This window comes from Podarcis erhardii (genome assembly GCF_964252035.2).
Source record: "Podarcis erhardii genome assembly, chromosome: 12".
Classification (NCBI taxonomy): Eukaryota; Metazoa; Chordata; class Lepidosauria; order Squamata; family Lacertidae; genus Podarcis; species Podarcis erhardii.
Window position 1 is genome coordinate 32,678,477 of NC_138513.1, and position 23,424 is coordinate 32,701,900.

Sequence of the window (23,424 nt, forward strand, 5' to 3'; positions counted from 1 at the left end):
ATGGGAAGGGACCCCAAGGGTCATCTATATAGCTGCCATGAGAAAAGCAGCACTATGTTTTTTTGCGTGTGTTTTTAAAGGAAAATGGAAGTGTCTATGTTTGTGGTACTTTCTTTGATCCCAGGGCTGTGTGGGCTAATTTCAGAGTTCTAGAGAAATTTACTCTGAAAGCAAAGCTGTCAGTGTAAAACGTAAAACACAGGTTAACAGCATGATAAAGCCAACTAAAAGATGAGTGAGGGCAGGGTCCTCGGAGCAGACTTATTTGCTTGACCCAGGCACTGGCAAACCTGGAAAAAATAAGCGGTTGCCTCCCCAGAGAGAATTCTTCCCCATCAGTTTTTAAGTGCTGTAGCACTAAATTAATTACTTTATATACCCAACTTTAAGACTAGTGTTTTAAAATGCAGGATTAGTGTTATAGGCCTGTAACAAAATCTAGACTTATAAAGGTGATGGAGCATACTGGAATTACAGGTTTTTAAATAAAGTTAAGAGTTTGCTATTGATTTAGTAACCTGAAGATTCCCAAAACAGAAACTTCAAATTTCTGAGATTCATATTTCAGCACACAAGGCAGACAGATGAAAAGGTTAAAGCTAGTAAATTAACTGATTTATTTAAAATGTCAAACCATATGCATCGCATGACAGTAACAGAAACATTAATATTTTAATATGTTTTCTTTTCTTTTACCATTCTGGATGATTGTTTGTGATCTTGAAAATCTTCCATGGATTGCTGTCATATGCAATGGTGTTTTTCCATCTTTACTCTGGGGAAAAAGAAGTCAACCCATGGCTACCAAGTCAATTGACAACATTAGATAGACAACTTCAGTGTTTTATTTTTGCTTCATTTATATTCCTTTCCTGCACTATTGTAACGTTGTGCTAGAGGCTTTTCAACATTATAGTTTTGTAAATATTTGCATTATAACTGCACACAACAACACAGTGAGGCCCACTCTGAACTTATGTTCAGGGCACTTGCTGTTTATACAACAATGACAGCAGACAATCTTTATCACCAAGCAAGGATGCCAGAATACTTAAAGCAAGCTTTTCATGTACACCTAAGACACCCAAATCTGTTACACACAAATATTTCACTTGTGTCACCTGACACTTTGGTGTTGACCAGAAACCCACCAGCAATTCATTGCAAATCAGAAGCAATGCTCAACGGAACTATTCCATTCTGGAGGATACTGTATATTTTATATGCAACCATTCCCCTACAATCACATCTTAGAGACTTCCGGGTTAGCGCGAACGGCTAATGGCGGATTCCCTCCGAGCTCCGGAGGGAATCGGCTCTACTGAGGACGGGTCTTGCCGTGCCGGCGACACGGGGACCCTCAGAAACCGCAGGCGCGGAAGCCTGCGGACTTGGTGACTCGGTGGGCACCTTAAGCGCCCTCCCCGACCCACGAAGAGCCTTTTTAAAGGCTGCGGAGAGGGTACGGAGAGTGGCGTGGTGCTGAGAGTAGACCGCTACCTCAGTAGAGCGAAGCCGCAAGCCATGGCCGGAGAGCGCTGACTTTCTTCCCAAAATTTGGACTGGATAACAAAGGACCCGTGAGTAGTGGAATTTGGACTTTAAAAATTTTATCCTGTGAATTCGGCACGATCGGGGGATGTGTTAAAGGGAAATCCGCACCCCCTCTACTTATAGACGTTTCAAAGCAAGGAACGGAGAATTAAGGCGGAATGAATACTGTTTTGATGACTTAAAAGTTTCTCACAAATTTGATAGAACAAGATTTTTGTGCTGGAGAGAAAGGGAATTTGGAATTTTGTGTGTATCCCCCCCAAAAAAACCCGGGAGTGTCCTATTTGGGTGCCGGAGGAAGAAGTGAAAGGAGTTTGACAGCTGTCAAAGAAGCTGTCAAACGGGCGGACAAAGTAAAGAATTTTGCTATTTAACAACTCTTGGAATTAAAGCTGATACATTTGGACTGAGGCGATTGGAAACAAAGTATTGATAATAACAAAGTAACAGATTATTGGAAAAGGACTACTAAATAACTGAAAGCCCCCTAGGGGGAATTAGTGACATTACAATGGCTGCAGAGGGAAAATTACTGGCGGAGATAGAAAAAATGTTTTTTCTCGTGGGAATCCTGCAGGAGCAGAGTATGGCTCTGAGTAAAGTTTTTATGACCTTGAATCCTGAAACAAACAACTCTGCTGAATGCACAAAGGAGACGCATGATAAAAATTCTGCAGCTGAGCAGGAAGAGATGCCTTTGGAATTGACAGAGAAAAAAGAAGGAGTTCAGACACTACAAGTGGAAAATATCAACCAGGAATCTGCAGTGTTAGAGTATGAGCAAGAAGACCTCTGGATTACAGACCTGCGAAAGATGAGAAAGAAGAAGAGAGAAGCCCCTGGAGTACTTGGAATATTAAAACTAGAAAGAACAAAGCAACATGATTGGGACTTTTCTCTTGAGTATGGAAAACTAGATGGTCTTTCGCAGCAAACACTCTTCAACATTCTGGACGAAAGAAAATATGATGTGACTCTGACTGAACTCCTTCGGGGTCTTAGGACCATCAAAGAGGACTACCAATATAGTTGGCAGAGAGGGACTGACAGAGAATCAGACGCCTCGGACGTGAGGAATCCGGGCTAGAACTATTTTTTGTTTGTTTTCTGGACATTTGTCTAGGAAGGGACAGAAACCGGGGCAGGGGGGGGAGAGAATAGAACTATAAAATGATATGTTTTGTTTTACTTGGTCAATGTGACCTATAATTAATATAATAAAGGGAAAATTTGTGAAGGGGAAGTTAGATCGACCTTAAAAAAAAAAAGAAATTAATGATTATAAGAGAATTGGATAGTTGAATATAGATAAACAAAAGAATTTAATTTTTAAAAGCAATGTGAATATCTTTAAGAGGTTAGGTAAGAACTTGCTGAATTAATTTTGGAATTGGGATGTAAGAGGAGGGGGTGGGGGGAAGTCAATGAAAGTGGGTAAAGAAATTTAGGGTATGTAATTGTATTGGTGTGTTTGTTTGTCTTTGTCTTTGTGTGTGTGTCTGTTGTTATAAAAATGTAAAAACCCAATAAAAATTATTTAAAAAAAAAAAAAATACAATCACATCTTAGAAGTAGGTCAACCTTAATGCATGAGGTAATTCCGATTTTTTGCTGAACTGCGACAAAGCATTTATAATCTGCAGCCATGATTAGCTATGCAAACATGAACAGAACGGTCAGAAAAAGAAACGTTTTCATACATTTAATATAGACAATGTGATAATAAAATACAAAGATAAAAATTATGATTATTTAAAATACTGCATGTATTAGCATTTCAAATGGTAAACTGCTTTGAGAGAATTGGCAGAAAGACAGCACATAAGCAAAGTTAAACACGTAAGTAAATAAGCAAGCAAGCAAACTAACAAACTGGCGTTCATCCCATTCCAATATTCAGAGAGTAATGTATTTTTCTCTTCCCCATCTCAAGAGAATGGGGATTGGGGGACAAATGTGGAACAAAGAATGGTAAAATATATTGCCAGCACTCTTTAGTTTTGGCTTACATTTCTATGTATCTATTGATCATCATTACAAAGTAAAACACAGGCCATTTCAATGAATTATTTTGCGTTATATGTGGGGGGGTTCTTTATTTGAGCAATATGCTCAGATGCACATTTTAAAAAATGTTCAGCTATGTCTAACATTCTTTTTCATAACTTTCCAATAGTCAGTTGGAAGCTCTCTGAATTATTAAACTTTCTTCTTAGTCCCTTTTGTGTGACCTGTATGAGTGGTTCTCAAACATTTTGGATCAAGTACAAACCATATCTACTTTGTTTTCATTGAGTGAACCCCAATTACATGGGTGATTCTGTGGACAACTTGATCAAGTAGGGGGATTCCTCAGAGCCCCTTGGGCAAAAAGTAGGTTTTAGAAAGTATCCTGGAAACCAATGAACCATAATCCTACAAGCTCTCCCACTTATTCACACAGTGAAATGCATTGAGCCATGCGTTTGTTGAATATTAACAGTGTGCATATTATATTATATTATATTGCGTTTTAGGACAACGTGCATATTGATAATGCCAAGAAAATGTTCATAAATATTGTTACAGCATTTAAAATTCACCTTTCAGATCATTTTACCTTCATATTCACATCTGCGCCATTACAAACCAGAAGTTCTAAACACAATGCTCCATGGGTCGATGCAGCAGCGAAGTGTAAAGGTGTAAATCCCTTCTCATTCATTTGATTTACATTAGCACCAGAGTCTATCAGTTCATTTACTACAACATCTTGTCCATTGAAGCAAGCGACATGAAGAGGTGTATTTCCATATGCATTTGGTTCGTTCATCTGTAGGGGAAAATATGACGGGGGAGTCTTTCAAATGTTAAGTCCTTAAGCTACTTTTAGTCCATCACAATAATAATTTATATTCAGCAAATGTTACGAACAATATACTTGTTCAATAAAAATGGCAATTATTCATTGAATCTGAATCAAGGTGGAACATAGTCCAGTACCAGAAAATGTACTTTACATACAAATAGTCACAAGTTTAATTCCAGTTAAAAGGACCTCAGATTTGCAGGACAGAGCAAGGCTGCAGCTAAGTGAAGCAGACCACACTAGGCTACATGAACAATGGTATATGACTCATTATAAACCTTCAGATTTTCAATTATTAGTTACAAGAGTTTAGCTCTAATTGACACGTGATTACCCTTTCTTCCATCATAAAATATAATACAATCAGTAAATCTGTAAAGTACTCTTCCAGAGTTCTGATTATCCTAGGCAAGTTGTAAAACTATAAATATATGGATGCATACAAGGGTGCAACAATGCAGAAATTAAGATTATTTTGTCACCTTCCTAATCCCTTCCCTGCTGTGTTATTTCTCTTTCATAGGCTGCCTGTTTTATACTAAGATGGTCTACAAGAAGGCAAGGCCTGTAATTAAAAAAAATTGTACAGTGGTACCTCGGGTTAAGTACTTACAGTGGTACCTCGGGTTAAGTACTTAATTCGTTCCAGAGGTCCGTTCTTAACCTGAAACTGTTCTTAACCTGAAGCACCACTTTAGCTAATGGGGCCTCCCGCTGCTGCCGTGCCGCCGGAGCACGATTTCTGTTCTCATCCTGAAGCAAAGTTCTTAACCTGAAGCACTATTTTTGGGTTAACAGAGTCTGTAACCTGAAGCGTATGTAACCTGAAGCATATGTAACCCGAGGTACCACTGTAATTCGTTCCGGAGGTCCGTTCTTAACCTGAAGCACTACTTTAGCTAATGGGGCCTCCCGCTGCTGCCGCAGCCCAATTTCTGTTCTCATCCTGAAGCAAAGTTCTTAACCCGAGGTACTATTTCTGGGTTAGCAGAGTCTGTAACCTGAAGCATATGTAACCCAAGGTACCACTGTATAAAGAACACTAGCTATTCCAGAAACATCCTTTTAGAACAGACTAGATATGATACCAGTACATACTACATACAATTCCGGAAAAACTGTATTCATGTCTTAACAATGTACAAAATAACGAGAAACAATTTAGAGTCATCTCTTACTCACATCAACTCCAAGATCCAGAAGATACTTGACTACACTAATCATTCCACTGGAAGCTGCAGCATGTAGTGGTGTGTATGATTTTTTATCTTTACACGTAACTTCAGCACCATTGGCTACTAGCAGTTTTACTACATCAATATGACCTGAAAAAAATGAATAATTATATCATTTATTATACTGCAAGCTTTTAACTGGGGCAGAGTTAAGGTCACATGTTTGAGATTATTGTGGTGTTATGATGACTGATAATAGATGAACACATTCAAGATTGCCCTTCTTTTTAACAGTGAGTTGCGGGTCTTATTCATTAAATTTTAAAAGTGAAATCCAGTCCTTTTGATCTACCAGACCCATCAGCTGTAAGTGAAGGGGGGCGGCAGCATTTTTTTCTTATTCTCCTTTTTGCAGCTCCCTTGCTCCCAAGTAGCTTGGTTCAACAGAAAGAGTGTACAGGCCCTGAGACCGATGGTGCGGTTTGGATTTAATCAGAACAATAAGTGCTTCACTGTGGTAAACCAAAGGAAGGACCACTGGTGCAACGAGCACTGATCCCTGCACACACCAGCCACAATTAGAAGGTTGCAATTGCCACACTTAATGCAAGCAACACCACTTTTGATTGTTAGCCATCCCTTGTGACTTGGATGTCATCCACTTAGTATACACTGCCTTGATTTGCTTTAACGAGACACCCTGTCTGCATTTTGTGAGAGGTCCAAGTGTGGCTGCCTTCAGAAGGGGCAAGACCACACCACTAAAAGCAACATATTAATGTTGCAGTTACCTTTGCTATTTTAAGTCCTGTGGTGATCTAATACAACTCAGGCTGCCCCAGGAAAACTTACCCGTGTCTTTTGCTGTGGGCTCACTGTTCAGCCTAGGCCTTTGTGAATATTGATGTTCACTGATAAATTATTCCTATAACTGGATCCACATTGCACCCAGAGATTGTTCAGCTTTTTCATATCTCCCTAGAAGTCTGCTCTATGCTGCTATTCTCCAGACATCATACCAATGTGGTAAGTTCACTTCTTTCTGATTTTTTGCTAGATCCCTTCCTTGTTCTTTTTATCTCTCCTTCCCCGACCCCATCTTGAGTTTCTTCTCAGAAATGGACTAGTCAAAACTCCTGTGCAGAGAGGCACTAGGCTAAGAGAGTTCAATGGAAGCCACATAAAAATTTAAAGAGGAACAACTTAAGGAGGGGCTAAAGCAACTTAACTTTCTTTCTATTATCATTAATTTAATATACAATCTTTACAACGAAATAAAATCATATATGGGAAAACCTTGAGTCTCATGTTTTCATTTGTACTAATCTCTTCTCATATTTCTTTATTTTAGTATTCCTTAATATTTGTCTCCTTATTTTAATTGCTTATTTTCTATCTCTTAAATCCAATCTATATCTTTAACATTTTTTCAGTTAATACCCTCATCTCCCCCCCTCCCCGAGACCCATTACTTCCCTCCACCCATGTGCGATCTTTACATACATTATTTTTGTTTATTGCGTTACTCGCTGTTTATATTTATTGTTCCATCTTTATTATTATATTATCATATCTCCTTGCGCCCTTTAAGCTATTGCATATTAATTTTTAGTCTTCAAAACCAACTCTTTTCATGTAAACCTTTCTGCAATCCCATTCTTTATTAATTTTTTGATTAGGACAACCTCTAACACTGATGCTGTTAACCTTGCCATTTCTGCAAATTCGTAAATTTTGGCTCTCCATTCTAGTAATTCTGGTATTTTGTCTGTTTTCCAATTTTTTGCCACTAGAATTCTGGCCGCAGCTGCTGTGTAAAGGAATACATTCCTTTTATCCTTTGGGATATCGCTCGTTACTAAGATCAGCAGAAATGCCTCTGTTTTTTAGAGATTAAACTCCTGAGTATCTTTTTGAGCTCTTCATGTACCATAATCCAGAATTGTTTGACTACCTTATACCCCCATCACATATGATACATTGGAGATGTAAATCAGAGGTGGGGATAATGTAAGCAACTTAACTTTCTGAAGCTCCCTAATTTTTCAAGGATTGTGGTGGGTAAGAAGGTCTCATGGTTTGGGACAAGGACAGCCCAACTAATTTTACTGCCTGCGGTGAAGCAGCGTATGCTACCCACCCCCATTAAATCAAAGTGCATTGTACCCAAGGCCCATCAAGTTTTGTTGACACCTCTCTTCGGCTTTCTTCTTCCCTATCTCTACAACAGTAACTAAACATACAGTCCAGACAACACCCGAGTTGCCTGAGGCAACTGTGTTGTTCTGCCTAAAAGTAGTCAGCTCTACTAACATAGCGTGAGTGGTTATGTAGTATAATCCCTGTTTACTTTGCCTGTATGTTTCTGTGTGAAGGCACTTCAAACCACAAAGCTATTCGTTTACTTTTAAACCATTCTATTCTTACCGCTAGCTCCTCTGAAAGGACAGTAATTATAAATTCCCTGAAGTAAGCAAGGTATTTGTAGCAAATGCAATTTGATCTGTAGCATGAAACCATCTCTGGTAAAGATCTGTTCTGTGAACGTTCTGGGTTCATGTGCATGTATGTATGGTCATAAAGGCAAAATTTGTTGCACTCTGCACCACCTTCTACGGTGTTCTGGAGGGTTGCCCAGCTCTTTGGAACAGAGTGTGGGGTCACAGGGGGCTGGAGCAGAAAGTGGAGTCAGTGAAAATCACCATCCTTGTATTAGCAGACACCTTGACTAGATCAAAAGCCACTCCACAGCTCTGATTTTCATTCTATACGTCATCTCATACTTTCTTCAATATCTCAGAAATGTCCCTATGCTATTTAGTAACATTTGTTGTTGTTTAGTCGTTTAGTCGTGTCCGACTCTTCGTGACCCCATGGACCAGAACATGGACCCCATGGACCAGGGTAACATAGACATGTTTAATGAATACTTTGATCAATCACAATTGATTAAAAATAAGTTAGTTAATTAATTGTTCTTTAGTTGGTGGAGAACCCCAACCAATTCAATAATGCTTGTCTCTTTCAGAGAAAATAATTTCTTTTTAGTACCATTAGGTGATCTTTTACATGTGAAAGATCCACAATGAACATGCTAGATGTATTTCTAATATTAGATGGGATTCATCCAGGAGAAAAGACCACCATAACCGTAAACCAGACATAGTGATGCAAAATTGAGACAAGGCTGGCGGAAAGATCAGTCTCTTATCCACACCAAACAAGGATTGCACTGGATGCTCTGTGTTCATATGTGCATTCAAACTGCCTATGAGATTCCTGAACCAGGAAGGAAACAGCATGCAGAAGCCTGTTTTAAGAACAAAACCCTGAAACAAAGAAATCAGCCATGAATAAATTCCTGCCGGAAGTCAAGTAAGGGAGAACGAAGTGCTTTTACATACCCATATAAGCTGCCCAGTGAATTGCTCGTCTGTCTTTCTTGTCAAAGGCATTGATATTGGCACCTCTAGACAATAATAAACTGACCATCTAAAATGAAGATAAGTTAAATTTCTTAATATACATAAATATTTATATTAATTTAAAGCATAATCAAAATTGAATAAAGTTAATGCCTGCACAGCACTTAAAACTAAAATGCATCTACATTGAGGGAGAAAGTTACTGATCAGCTATGTGATCACTGCAGGATTAAAATAACCAAAATAAATAAGCTTCAATCAGTTTAGTTAGCTATTTGGATTTTCACTAGAACAACTTTTCAAAAACTGTATTAAAAGTCACTGTTGAAGTAGTTTTTGCAACCCTGAAAAAGCAGAAGAATTAGGTGTGTCATCAAAAACTTGATTCTGATGGTTATGTATTACATTAATAACTGACCAATGAACATTTTGCTACAGTACATATGATGGAGACTAAAAGGCTTTAATTGGTTTGTAACTATAATGTATGTCTTCCCTTAATCTGCATTAAACAGTTTCAAGTAGAAAGAAAGTCATGAAGGCACATGACACAGGAACCTTGCTGTAGCTAAGTAGGTTTGGATGTTGACTACATGATAACCACATTTACTACCCTGAGTTCTACAATGCAAGAAAGGCAGGATAAACATATTTTAAATTAAAGGAAATATTTCTTTCCATACTATAAACAAAAGAACAGTATTTCTGCAAGGCTAAAGTAAGCATGTTGCAGTTTTCTTTGCATGTAGCACTGGGATTAGGTAAACAGACCCCTGTTTGTGGAGGGACAGCTGGCTTGGGGGAGTCAAATGTAAGAAGTCATCTGTACCTCAACATGTCCACTGAAGGCTGCATGATGTAATGCTGTTCTACCAGCACGGTCTGACACATTTACATTGCTGAGAAGTGGCACCAAGGCTTCTGCACACTTGACAGCTTTATTTGCAGCTGCTATGTGTAGGGGTGTTTGCCAATTTTTGTCACGGGCATTGACATCTGCTGAATGCTTCAACAACACCTGCACAGCATCCTATAAATAATAAAACACACACTTCCAATAAATAAAAAAGATTAGCAAAGTAACCTCCCAATTCTGTTTCCTTTGAAGCTTATCTTAACTCCCCACCCCCACCCCAATAACCTGCCTCCCACTTCAATTACCCAAGTATTCTTCCTATGGACAAAAATCAAAACTGGCATTTAAAATTCTTATATACTCTGCAACCAAGTGTCCAAAAGCATGTGATCAAATATCTATTCAAAGGCTTATAAAAGGTTTAATGAAGGCCTTTCAGCAAGCAACAGGTGACTGGGTGTGACAGCTTCCCCCTTTATTTGTCTCCACTTCCTTGCCAGCACCAGCAGGGAAGGAGGAGCTGTCCTTTTGGACAGGGAGGAAAATTCTTTCTAGTATTCATAAAACTAGCATTGATAATTGGTCCCATTGATTGAGGGATTTAGAAGGTTGTGGGGTCCTGTGTTATTTAAGTTGCAAGGTTGTTTAATGAGAGTGGGCAATATAATAATATGTTGGGTATGAAGTCAAGTGAAATTGAGTTCTCTCCTCATGCCCTCTTTTGTGTGCCCCCCCAAAGTATAACTTTTTTTGAGTCCCTTTTACAAACTAATGAGAAAGCAACGATTATTAATGTTTACAAATGTGTTTTATTTTCTGGCTATACTGTCCTCTACTTTCTCCTTTTCTAAAATCTATATATGCTGCGCTTTTTCATTTATAAATTACAAAATGTGTAGCCCAGCTTTCCACATAAATTTTTAAATGGTCAAGGTAGTTAAAACCATAAAACACAAAAATAATAGCCAGCTTGGAACCCCTGATAATATGTGTTTATAATAAAAATAATAAAATATAAAATGAGCATCTGCAACCATGTACATTTCCCTATGAGAACCTTGGCTGGTTCACTGATCATCAAGGCAGTACCTGTGTGGGACTGAGGTTGGAATACTATATCTGCCCAACTGCAGGTAAATCAGTGGGATTTACTGAGTGGATATGTAAAGGATTGCACTATGAATTTTGGTTATGCAGGGTGGAAGGAAGGGCTCGTTGTACCTAGACACACTCCTCTTATTATTTCATACAATGAAACCTGGGTCAGCAGTCCTAAGTGTCATCTGAAACCAACATAACACCAAGGAGAGCCTAAACTGATCAAACTTTATCTGATATTCAGAGGAAACACATCCAGTTCAGACCATGAGTTTCCCAGGAATGTTTTAGCTTCAGAACTTTTCCTCTTAGAAATAATAATAAAGAATATTTTTTTAAAAAAAATCAAAACAGAAGGCATTATGTATGTATTTTGCATTATGTTCTTTTGTGTGACCTTGGCAAAAACAGTTTAAGAGGCATTTGACTGCAATGATGTCCCAGCACAAAGGTGCAGAGCAAAAACCTTTAGTGCAAAAATTGGCACAATATTATTTTATTAATTTATGAATCCCCAAGGCGATTTACAGTCATACAATAAAAACAATTCAAAAAACCAACTACATATGGGTTTAATAAAGATGCATACAAACATCTAGTACAGAGGCCTTTTGAAAAGTTTTTTTCATCTAGCTGGAAAAGCTTGGCAAAAAAAAAAATCCATTGAAAGTACCAACATTGGATTCTTATGTCCGTAAGAATCATAGTCATTTTATGAATGTTTGTCACAGGTCCTCAGGGAGCCTTTGTAGGTTCCCTGCAACCTCTCTTTCCACCTTTAAGCAAGAAAAAAGCTCTGGAATAAAGACATGATGTGCATATGGATTGTTCCCTCGGCCAAGCTCTGAGAAGAATCCATGTTCCTGTTCCAGCAGATTTTGACTACAAGCAGCTTCTCTCCTGCCTGCCACCAACTATGCTATTAATCCTCTGGGAGGCTAGCTCTGAGCACTGATATGCTGCCTTCAGCTGGTGACATGGCAAGTAGGATGGGAGGGGAAACAAAGACAACAGTCAAATGTAAAGGTACATGTGCACTGATGGGCAGACAAGATGGCTTGAGGAGGGAACAAGGAGCTCTAGGCAAGCACCAGAGTTAGAGGGAAAGCTGAGAAGCATCGGCAACACTGAAGAGCCTCAAGCTTGTTTCATTTCAGTTCTGAATTTTTCCCCATTTCAGAACAGAACAGTTTTCAACTGAACTTGATCAAATAACGGCTTGCAAAAATTGTGTAAAAGTTTGGGTGGCAAAGAGCAACAGGAGCACCTGGGTATGTTGGGAAGCAAAGCACTACCTGGTTGCTACAACCACAGCAACCAGCAACTCTATTTCCACTGAATTCCTCCAGTCCTCACATGGGTCTGGGAAGCAATGAAAATGAAGACAACAGGCAACTAGAGCTGAATAGTGCTTTGCATTAAGCTGCCCTATAAAAGTGCTTTTTAAAACCTGCAGGAGAAAAAGAGAACAAAAAGTGGTGCTGGGGTGGCAGAGTTTATGGGTCCTTATATTTCTGCCTCAAAGTCTAGTACTGACAGTGTCACTGTCTGCAGGATTCTTTTGCAATAAAATGTACTGAAGAGTTTTAAAGCAAACCCATACCTCACTACATGATGCAACAGCTCTGTGTAAAGGAGTCAACCATTTGCTGTCTTTGGCATTAACTCTAGCTCCTGCAAATGGGGGGGGGGGGAGAATACAAAAAGGAATATTATTTGATACAAATTCAAATATCTAAATGACCATTAAAGATTAAGAAACATAACATTAAAATATTCCTGCAGAGTAAATACAGATTGAGTGTAAATAAAATGTTTTTGCATATTGCAGTTTTTATGTTTCTCCCTGACAATGACCAGAATTTTAATTTGTCCATCAGCCAGTTTCCTGAATTGTTCCGTACTGAAAGTAGTAACATAAAGCAGTAAATAAGCCAGTATGCTTGTTATCCCTACTTATTCAGTTTCCCTGACTAGATGGGAAAATTATTCCCTTTAATCCAGTTGTTTTTCTTTGATGATGGAGGATTAGCTCTATATTAAAACAACATACTGTATATACCCAGCTAATTGACAGTATTTCATGCCTGTTCATTAAATACTCAGGAATGCAGCACTTGGAGTCCCAAAGCAATACTATCAAACAAAAATCAAAGATTAAAGATGCAATTCTATGTATGTATATCTGGAAATAAGCCCCACTGTACAAAATAGGACTTGCCTCTAAGTAAACATGCATAGCATTACACTGTAAGCAAACTAGACGACAGGAATTTTAGAGGAAGAATAGTAAGATGTTTGGCTTCACCTTCTCCCACATTAACACATTCTGTGCCTATGAAGGAGAGACTAGTAGCAGCATCAATGTCAATTCCCATCAAGTCTAATCTTTAACAGAAATATACACATACTAATTTCAGCATTTACAACATTAAAATGAAAATAGTACTCAGTGTCCCAGAGTATAAATTACATTATCAGAAAAACCTCTGGGAACTACTTAATGGACTGCCTGCATAACACTAGAACGGATGCATGCATTAATCTTACGCTAACATTTAGAGATGAAATGGTATTTAAAGAAACTATACTTGACGTAGCCTGAGAAGAAAAAAGGAGCAAAACTGTTTCCTTGGGTATTTGTTTCAAGAAAGGCACCATCCTTTTCCACATTATCATACTACTCAAACTTGAATATAATAATGATTTGCACCAGATGAAGTGGAACAGAAAAAAAGGGAAACACTTTTTAAAAAAAAGGAAAACAGGAAGCTGCCATATCAGATTATTTGTCAATCTAGCCATATCAGATTATTTGTCAATCTAGCCCAGTACTGTCTATTCTGACTGGCAAGAACTCTTCCAGGTCTCAGATGGAGAGGTGTTGCCTAGCAGCTATCTGATTCCTTTAACTTAAAACTCTAGATAGTCAACCTGACATCTACATTCAACACATGTGCTCTACCACTGAGCTATAACCCCTCTCCTAAACAGCCTACTTATCAGTGAAACATCGAAGACAGGAGTAAACTTCCCTGGCACATATTGCTCAATTATGCCAGCATTACCTCAGTTCCCTTCAACTGAACTGATGTTTAGCAAGCTTTCATTTATGCAATAACAGAAAATACTGAAAGTTGCCTCCATGACTGATGTTCATGTAATTTCAAATTTCAATTTCAACAAATGTTCACAAATAGGCATGGCCTAAGCCTTCCTAAAAAATATTAGCAACAGAGAAACAATCTGTTTTCCATAATAGTATATCTTCTTTTTAGTTCATATGTAAAATTAGCTACAAAAGGAATGATTTAAATAAAACAAAACTGGAAACTTTGTAGCTACACTATTTTTTTTAATATAGAAGCAGTATTTAAATAGTTGGCTACCTATGCAATACTTTTAATAATTCTACTGTTATTCACAACAAAACAAAAATGGATGACCAAAACTTTAGTTTTGTGTGTACGTTAAACACCTGAAAGGTTAAATTCAATAAACGGATTGTTCATATCTCTTATCACATTTGCAGAACTTGTAAAATTATTGTTCCAGTCACACATCTTGTCCATAACCAAGAAAAGCACCATACCAGATAAAATAAGTAGCTCAATAATTTCTGCATCTCCCAGATAGGCAGCAGCATGTAAAGGGGTCCGCTTTTCATTATCCTGTTGTAAGAGGAGGAAAGATTTAATAAATAATAACAAGTGGTAGAAGCATTCCCTACAAATTAATTAAAAATAATGGTGTAAAGCAGCAGTCAGCAACCTGGGCTGGATCTACGCACATCAAAGAAGCGTTTCAGTTAAACACATTGCAAACTTTGTATGAAAAATTGGGTAAGCAAAAACAGAACTCCACAGCGTGGAGTGTTACAGTGTTAGAATGCATAAACAACACATATACTGTAAAGCGTTTTTTCTTTACCAATGTAGCCGAGTCCCTGGTGTCCACAAAGGCTTCAGCTGGTGCCCATGGGCAGGTGTCCTGGATTCTGAGTTTTCATTTTAAAAAAAGGATTTAGCCCTCCTAGAAATGTAGTTATGGGCCAAAATGTGCAGGTATCTTCAAACCAATTTCTTTAAAATGTGTGTGTGTGTGTGTGTGTGTGTGTGTGTGTGTGTGTGTGTTGCAGCCACCTTGTATATTTTCCCGATACTGAGAAATGTTCCCTATTGCTATTAGCAATAGCAATTAGCAATTAGCAATAGCAACGGCATCAAAGTGTGCATGTGAAATCAATATTGTATAATGGTGTGATCTCCATGATCCTGAGCCGGAGGTCCTAGCTGACTTCCCATTGTAATCATAAAGTTGTTGGGAGTGGCTATCTAATCTTGTTATATGATACTCCCCATGGCAGCTGTTTTGTGTTATCCCACCCCTCATGGCAAGTATTTTGTGGGTAGCATCAGCAGCACTCACTCAAAATTCAACATGTGCCCAGTGGTCACATTGGTAATCACTGGTGATTGGTAATCACTGGTGTAAAGCTCTTTTTGAAGTACTGTATTTTATATTTTTAAGAAACACAGTTAACACCATAGCAGTGTTAAACATCTTAGGTGATGAGTACAAATGTCCATTCCATAATCAAGAACACTTAATGTAGATTAGCAGCCAAGCAAAATACTCCAATCTCCCTTTTATAATCCATCAGTATGGATTTCCAGTTAATGCTTACCAATAGAATTGGAAAACCCTCCATGAGAGGATGGAGCAATGCTACCAGTTACAAGCAAATTAATTTAAAGAGCAAAATAAATATTTGTTTGAATTTTTAAAAAAGTTTCACTTATAGTACAACCCTATATCTACTCAGAAGTAAACACTACTGAATTGAATGGAACTTTCTCCCATGTTAGGGTGTAGAACAGCAGCCTTAGTGCAATTCAAATGCTATATATTGAAACAAGCCCCAAAATTTATTTTTACTGGAATACTTGTAAATATATTAAGTTATGTCCACTCAATAACATACCATTATTTAACTTTTAAGGGAAAAAATGAAGAACTATTAATACTTCATTTTACTCATTTTAGCATGCTAGAAGAGCTGTGGGTGCATATGTACTCCCTAAGGACTGTCACATCATTGAAAAATTAGGATTTAGTCTAGTTTTCACCAATATTGTATGCATTCCAGTTGCTGAATTTGACTTGTATTTTGTCCATTCATTATATATGTCTACTCAAAGTAAGTCTCACTGAATTCAATTGCGCTTAATCTTAGGAAGGTGAATACAGGATTGAGCCTAATTAATTTTCTGAAAATACATTCCTAAAACGGGAAAATAGTCCATATAGGAATATAGTTATAGAAAATGATACACGTCACATCACTGCCTTAAACTGTAATGTGCTGTTACTTCCAAATATGCAAACTGCTCTTTGAATGTTCCTTCCCAATTACGGTAATATTACTTAAACCACTTTGCTGATTTGGATATTAGAACAAACTGTGGTGTGAGGAAATCAGGAAAAGTGAGAGAGAAGGAAGTTAAGCTTTCTCCTGATGTTCTAAACTGTAGTATGGAGGACTGGGGAAAATGGTTTCAGTTTTCACAAACCAGAAAATGGAAGGCAGACATGAATGAAAAGAAGCGTCACAACAATTCTATGTGTTGTTTCCTGAATTCTGTATGCATGCATCTTTCAATATAAGTCAATTTACTTCACAAAGTGCAAATGAGAAACCAGAAAATCCAAGGCTACGTGCTAGAGGCCTTGATACCATATTGAATGATGCTTTGTAAATTCCTAGTTTCCTTCTAAGAATGTCATTGTTTACTAATCCAGACAAATGTTATTATTAGCATCAGTGAAAATGCTCCAAGCCCGGCTTTAAAAAATCACTAATAAGAGTCCCTGCCTTCAGGCTTACACTCTTCAAAAGACATGAAATAAAAGAAATATGGAGGGGGCGGGAAGCAGGGGGCAAGCTACACTCAGGCACTAGGTCTACACTACAAGTCTAGCAACCAGATGAAATGAAAACTTAAAGGAGAAAGGTCTTGCTAGTCTCTCAACAGAACAGATGGAGTGACCTTGTTTCCCCAAATTGCCTTCTGCTGCAGCCTGACAGAATAATAATAATAATAATAATAATAATAATAATAATAATAATAATTTATTATTTGTACCCCGCCCATCTGGCTGGGTTTCCCCAGCCACTCTGGGCGGCTTCCATAAAAACCAGAAATACACTAAAATATCACAGATTAAAAACTTCCCTGAACAGGGCTGCCTTAAGATGTCTTCTGAATGTCAGGTAGTTATTTATCGCTTTGACATCTGATGGGAGGGCGTTCCACAAGGCGGGTGCCACTACCGAGAAGGCCCTCTGCCTGGTTCCCTGTAGCTTTGCTTCTCGTAATGAGGGAACCGCCAGAAGGCCCTCGGCGCTGGACCTCAGCGTCCGGGCAGAACGATGGGGGTGGAGACGCTCCTTCAGGTATACTGGGCCGGGGCCGTTTAGGGCTTTAAAGGTCAACACCAGCACTTTGAATTGTGCTCGGAAACGTACTGGGAGCCAATGTAGGTCTTTCAATGTAGGTGTTATGTGGTCTCGGCGGCTGCCCCCAGTCACCAGTCTAGCTGCCGCATTCTGGATTAGTTGTAGTTTCCGAGTCACCTTCAAAGGTAGCCCCACGTAGAGCGCATTGCAGTAGTCCAAGCGGGAGATAACTAGAGCATGCACCACTCTGGCGAGACAGTCCGCGGGCAGGTAGGGTCTCAGCCTGCGTACCAGGTGGAGTTGGTAGACAGCTGCCCTGGATACAGAATTGACCTGCGCCTCCATGGACAGCTGTGAGTCCAAAATGACTCCCAGGCTGCGCACCTGGTCCTTCAGGGGCACAGTTACCCCATTCAGGACCAGGGAGTCCTCCACACCAGCCCGCCCCCTGTCCCCCAAAAACAGTACTCCTGTCTTGTCAGGATTCAACTTCAATCCATTAGCCGCCATCCATCCTCCAACCGCCTCCAGGCACTCACACAGGACCTTCACCGCCTTCACTGGTTCTGATTTGAAAGAGAGGTAGAGCTGGGTATCATCTGCATATTGATGGACACCCAGTCCAAACCCCCTGATGATCTCTCCCAGCGGCTTCATATAGATGTTAAAAAGCATGGGGGAGAGGACGGAACCCTGAGGCACCCCACAAGTGAGGGCCCAGGGGTCTGAACACTCATCCCCCACCACCACTTTCTGAACACGGCCCAGGAGGAAGGAGCGAAACCACTGTATAACAGTGCCCCCAGCTCCCAGCCCCTCTAGACGGTCCAGAAGGATGTTATGGTCGATTGTATCAAAGGCCGCTGAGGGATCCAGCAGAACTAGGAAACAACTCTCACCTTTGTCCCTAGCTTGCCGGAGATCATCAACCAGCGCGACCAAGGCAGTTTCAGTCCCATGATGAGGCCTGAATCCCGATTGGAAGGGATCCAAATGGTCCGCATCCTCCAGGCGTGCCTGGAGTTGTTCAGCAACCACGCGCTCAATCACCTTGCCCAAGAATGGAAGATTTGAGACTGGGCGATAGTTGGCCATACTGGCCGGGTCTAAAGATGGTTTTTTAAGAAGCGGTTTGATGACCGCCTCTTTCAGCGGATCTGGGAATGCTCCCTCACAGAGGGAAGCATTCACCACCCCACAGAGCCCATCGCCCAGCCCTTCCCGGCTTGCTTTTATTAGCCAGGATGGGCAAGGATCCAGGAGACAGGTGGTTGGTTTCACGCGTCCAAGCAGCCTGTCCACATCCTCGGGGGTAATGGATTGAAATCGATTCCATGCAACTTGACCAGACAGAGCTCTAGCACTCTCCCGCCCCAGCCCTGCTCCCACGGTGGTGTCTAGCTCCTTCCGAATATGAGTGATTTTATCTGCAAAAAACTTTGCAAAATCGTTGCAGGAGATCTTGGGGTCTTTACAAAGCCCCGGTGGTAAAGGTGCTTCCGTTAAATTACGAACCACCTGAAAAAGTCTCCTGCTACTATTTTCTGCAGATGCAATAGAGGCGGTGAAGAAAGTCTTCTTCGCCGTCGCTATCGCCACTTGGTAGGCTCGACGTTGAGCTCTAACCTGTGTCCGGTCAGATTCGGAGTGAGTTTTTTGCCACCGACGCTCTAGCCGTCTCAGCGATTGTTTCATCGCCCTCAGCTCCGAAGAAAACCACGGAGCTGTCTGGGCTCCATGCAATCGGAGAGGGCGCTTCGGAGCCAGACAGTCGATAGCCCTGGTTAACTCCGCATTCCAGCGGGCCACCAGGGAATCAGCTGAAAGGCCATCAACATGGGATAAGGCATCCCCTACCACTCTCTGGAAACCATTTGGATCCATTAAGTGGCGGGGACGGACCATCCGAATTGGTCCCACCTCCCTGCAGAATGCAGTACTATCCTCGCTAACTTTTACTATCTTATCGTGGATCTAGGAGTTTCACAGCATATTAAATATCTTCTAACAACATTGTTTTAAAACACTACTTTAAATGATATTTCACTTTATCACTCTTAAAATACTGGACACAAACACAGCAAGCCAGGCAAGTATTCTTATTCCTATTCTGTTGTATGATCTTCCATTTATGTTTGTTTACTATCTATTTTTGTCATTCCTTCAACAAGGTTCTTACATATCATATCATCATAGCCTCTGTCACCCAAAGGAGATAGGACACACACAAACATAGTTTTAATAAAGGGAAACGAATCAGGAAACCCGGGTTTGTACTGATGCAGCCAACACAGGTGTTCTGCATTGCAGACCTATTACAGTGGTGCCCCGCAAGACGAATGCCTCGCAAGACGGAAAACCCGCAAGACGAAAGGGTTTTCCGTTTTTCGAGGCGCTTCGCAAGACGAATTTCCCTATGGGCTTGCTTCGCAAGAAGAAAGTCCATAGGGAAATCTCCGGGGACCTCTTTTAAATGCTGGCGGTGGGGAGCAAAGCCTTTCCCCCCCTCTCCGGCCTTCAGAAGAGGTCCAGGAAGGCCGGCGGGGGGGCGAAAGGCTTTGCTCCCCACCGCCAGCATTTTAAAAGCGGTCCGGGATAGCAGGGAAGCGCTTCCCGCTATCCCGGACGGCTTTTGAAGGCAGGCAGGGGGGAGCAAAGACTTTCGCCCCCCGCCAGCCTTCCCGCGGGCTTTAAAATCGGCCCGGGACAGCGGAGAAGTCCGCTGTCCGGGGCGATCTTAAAATGAGATCCCTTCGCTGCCGCCCGCCAGCATTTTAAAAAACCCCGGGACAGAAGAGGTCGGGGGACAGATTGTCCCCGGACCTGGTCTGAAGGCGGTTTCCATAGGAACGCATTGATTGATTTTCAATGCATTCCTATGGGAAACCGTGCTTCGCAAGACAAAAAACTCGCAAGACGAAAAAACTTGCGGAACGAATTAATTTCGTCTTGCGAGGCACCACTGTAACGTGTAATAAATGGCCACAAACTAGCGCAGAAAATGTCTGGTTTCTTTTTTCCATTCAATACTACTACCTCGCGAGTTATTTTCTCCACAACTGCAGCAAAAACAAAACAGAATTTTGTTGAACCTTAAATACAGTGGTACCTCTGGTTACGTACTTAATTTGTTCCGGTTCTTAACCTGAAACTGTTCTTAACCTGAAGCACCACTTTGTTAATGGGGCCTCCCGCTGCTGCCGCGTCGCCACTGCACGATTTCTGTTCTCATTCTGAAGCAAAGTTCTTAACCAGAGGTACTATTTCTGGGTTAGCAGAGTCTGTAACCTTTAGTGTGTGTAACCCGAGGTACCACTGTAATATTAAATCTGCCACTCTTTAAGATGCAACGAGATTCGCTATTGTTGCATAAGGAAGATCCATTTTCCCACTGCTTCCCCCATACAAATACCCACATTTTTTAATAAAGAAGCATCAACTCAACCTCCAAGGAACATGTTTGGGTGCAACTAGTTATTTGCTATATTTTGAAAGCACCATTAGACTTGAATGATTACAACAATATTACTTTTATGCTGATATTTTAATTTTTTTTTACACAAGTTAACCTATGTGGAAAGACACCTGCCAAAGTTCTAAGGGGGTTACTGCAAACACTCATCAGCTGATCAGAGTGAACTCCCTTGAATGTGTACCCTTCAAAGGTGCTGCCTCCCTTTGACTGAATGGAGCAAGCTCCTTTGAAGGAGTGCTCTCAGTGCCAATCAATGAAACTTGCTTCTTAAATTGGAGCTTTCCCCTCTCTGCTTCAAGATGAATCAAACAAGTCCCACTCGCCAAGCTCCTTTGTGGACATGTCTGTACCTCCCCTACACCTGACATCACATTATAATGACAGGTAGGCATGACCTGTGGGGGAAAGCTTTATGGGCCAAATTAGGACCCAGACCAGGCATAATTAAGTCCATTTGTCATAGGTTCCCCATCACTGTTGTAGACCTAAACTGTACAGGTCCAAGTAACTTTCACCCAAATATAGGAAGTTTTCAAAATTTATTAATCTCTTTCGTTACAGTTTGAATTCAACATGCTTTAACAATATGCTAGAAGTGCTAGCTTCCACAATTCTGAATCTTCTGGAACACACTGAGCTCAAAACTGAACATGTTATGCAACTAAGCAATAAAATAAAATAAACCAAAACAGGCCCCTGCACACAAAATTCAGAGAACAAGGGCTGTCTTTTCATGCATTACAAAAGAGGTGCCTAATTAAGACCTTAAATATTAGAATCACAGCAAACAGAAGGTGTGTGTGTGTGTGTGTTTTCTCTTGGCATCTCATTTGGCAAAGTGGTGCTGCACTTTTTTGTAGCTGGAAAAACTGTTGCATAGTCCCTTTATACTTTCAGTTCCAGTTCTTTCTACTTAGCACATTGAAACTCTGAGACAATAAAATATAAGTGTTATTCAAGCTGTACTGCTAATAAAGAGTTCACATTAAGATCAAGTAAAATCCTGATGGACCTAAAAATAGTTATTGCCAAGGTTTGGGTAGATTACACACTTGATATTAGTGTCATCAACAAATCTCTTAGAAACATACAGAACCTGTTCTGTATCAGCACCTACAGTGTTCCAAGGTGTTGGAAAAGGCACTCAGATGTCTCCTAGTGAGGGAGATTGAAGCTTTATGGACCACAGTGACATACCAGCCTTTTAATGTCTGATGTTTAATAATAATAATAATAATAATAATAATAATAATAATAATAATAATTTATTATTTATACCCCAACCCTCTGGCTGGGTTTCCCCAGCCACTCAGGGTGGCTTCCAACAAAATACAATAGTCTATTAAACATTAAAAGCTTCCCTAAACAGGGGTGCCTTCAGATGTCTTCTAAAAGTCTGGTAGTTGTTTTTTCTCTTTGACATCTGGTGGGACGGCTGTGTTCCGCTATATTGTGTTTTGCTGTGTTCTGCTATATTCTGTTGAAAGCTGCCCAGAGTGACGAGGGTAAATTACCGTATTTTTCCGTGTATAACACGCCTCCATGTATAAGACAACCACTATTTTTTGGGACTGCAACAAAAAACTTGGGGGGGGGGAATTGCCCAGAGTTATTGAGCTTTTCTGGGGGGGGGGTCAACGCTGCCAATCACTCTATAGCCTGCCTGCCACTGCAAATTGCACATAACATCGTGGCCACCAATAGTCTGCACGCTTGCCGACCAAAGCCCACCTGCTCACTTGCCACACGCATGCCTTGCCGCTGCTGTAAATCAACATTCACAGCCAATCATCAGCAGGTCTTGCCGTAGCAACCAATCACATGCCCAATCACCGCTGCCAATCTCCTGCTGGCTGCTGCCACCAATAGCCCATCCCCCATCTGTTATCCGTGTATAAGACAACCCAAAAATTTTGCCTATTATTTCTAAGGAAAAAATATTGTCTTATACACGAAAAAAATACGGTAGTCAGATGGGCAGGTACAAGTAATAAATTATTGGTGGTGATGCTACATTGGTTATTACATAGAAAAATGTATAAACTACCTGATTAAAAAGTGTTGAGCATAGTAAAATTGTAGATTAAAAACCCAGCTAAAATCTACAAAACTGGTTTAAACAACTATATGCAAACCAATTATATTTAAAACAACCAAAATCAGTAAAACATTTTAAACTAATACAGGTAACTAAATACTATGTGTGGGTAGGCTTGTTGATGATCAAAACATTGTAAGAAAGGCTGCTGCCAAATGTTAACAAGCAGGGAGCTCCAAAAGCCCTGGTGCTGCCACTTTAAAAGACTTCTCACAAATGTGCAATGAACATCATGTGGCACTTGTGAACGTACAAGTTCTGAAGATCAAAGTGGTCAGATAGACACATATGAGGCAAGGTGACTGTGGTACCTGCTGTCTTGAAAGATGTGATGGCGTGGCCACACCTAAAGAAACCAGCCATGTACCCTTTGGACTGAAATAACTATCAACCGCTCGCAAATACTCCTTCTTGGGCAAAGTAGTGGAGAGAGTC

General features: G+C 40.2%; 1 protein-coding gene across 2 annotated transcripts in view; it reads right to left on the minus strand.

Moving 5' to 3' along the window:
- Positions 1 to 23,424, minus strand: part of ANKRD28 (ankyrin repeat domain 28) — an 88,688-nt gene that overhangs the window by 23,735 nt on the left and 41,529 nt on the right. For both annotated transcript variants that reach the window (XM_081881919.1, XM_081881918.1), the window contains exons 3-9: positions 14,549 to 14,627; positions 12,560 to 12,630; positions 9,832 to 10,032; positions 8,982 to 9,069; positions 5,585 to 5,727; positions 4,154 to 4,366; positions 697 to 775 (exon numbers count right to left, since the gene is read on the minus strand). In XM_081881919.1, coding sequence (XP_081738045.1) covers positions 697 to 775; positions 4,154 to 4,366; positions 5,585 to 5,727; positions 8,982 to 9,069; positions 9,832 to 10,032; positions 12,560 to 12,630; positions 14,549 to 14,627 — 874 coding nt within the window. The remainder of the gene's footprint in view (positions 1 to 696; positions 776 to 4,153; positions 4,367 to 5,584; positions 5,728 to 8,981; positions 9,070 to 9,831; positions 10,033 to 12,559; positions 12,631 to 14,548; positions 14,628 to 23,424) is intronic.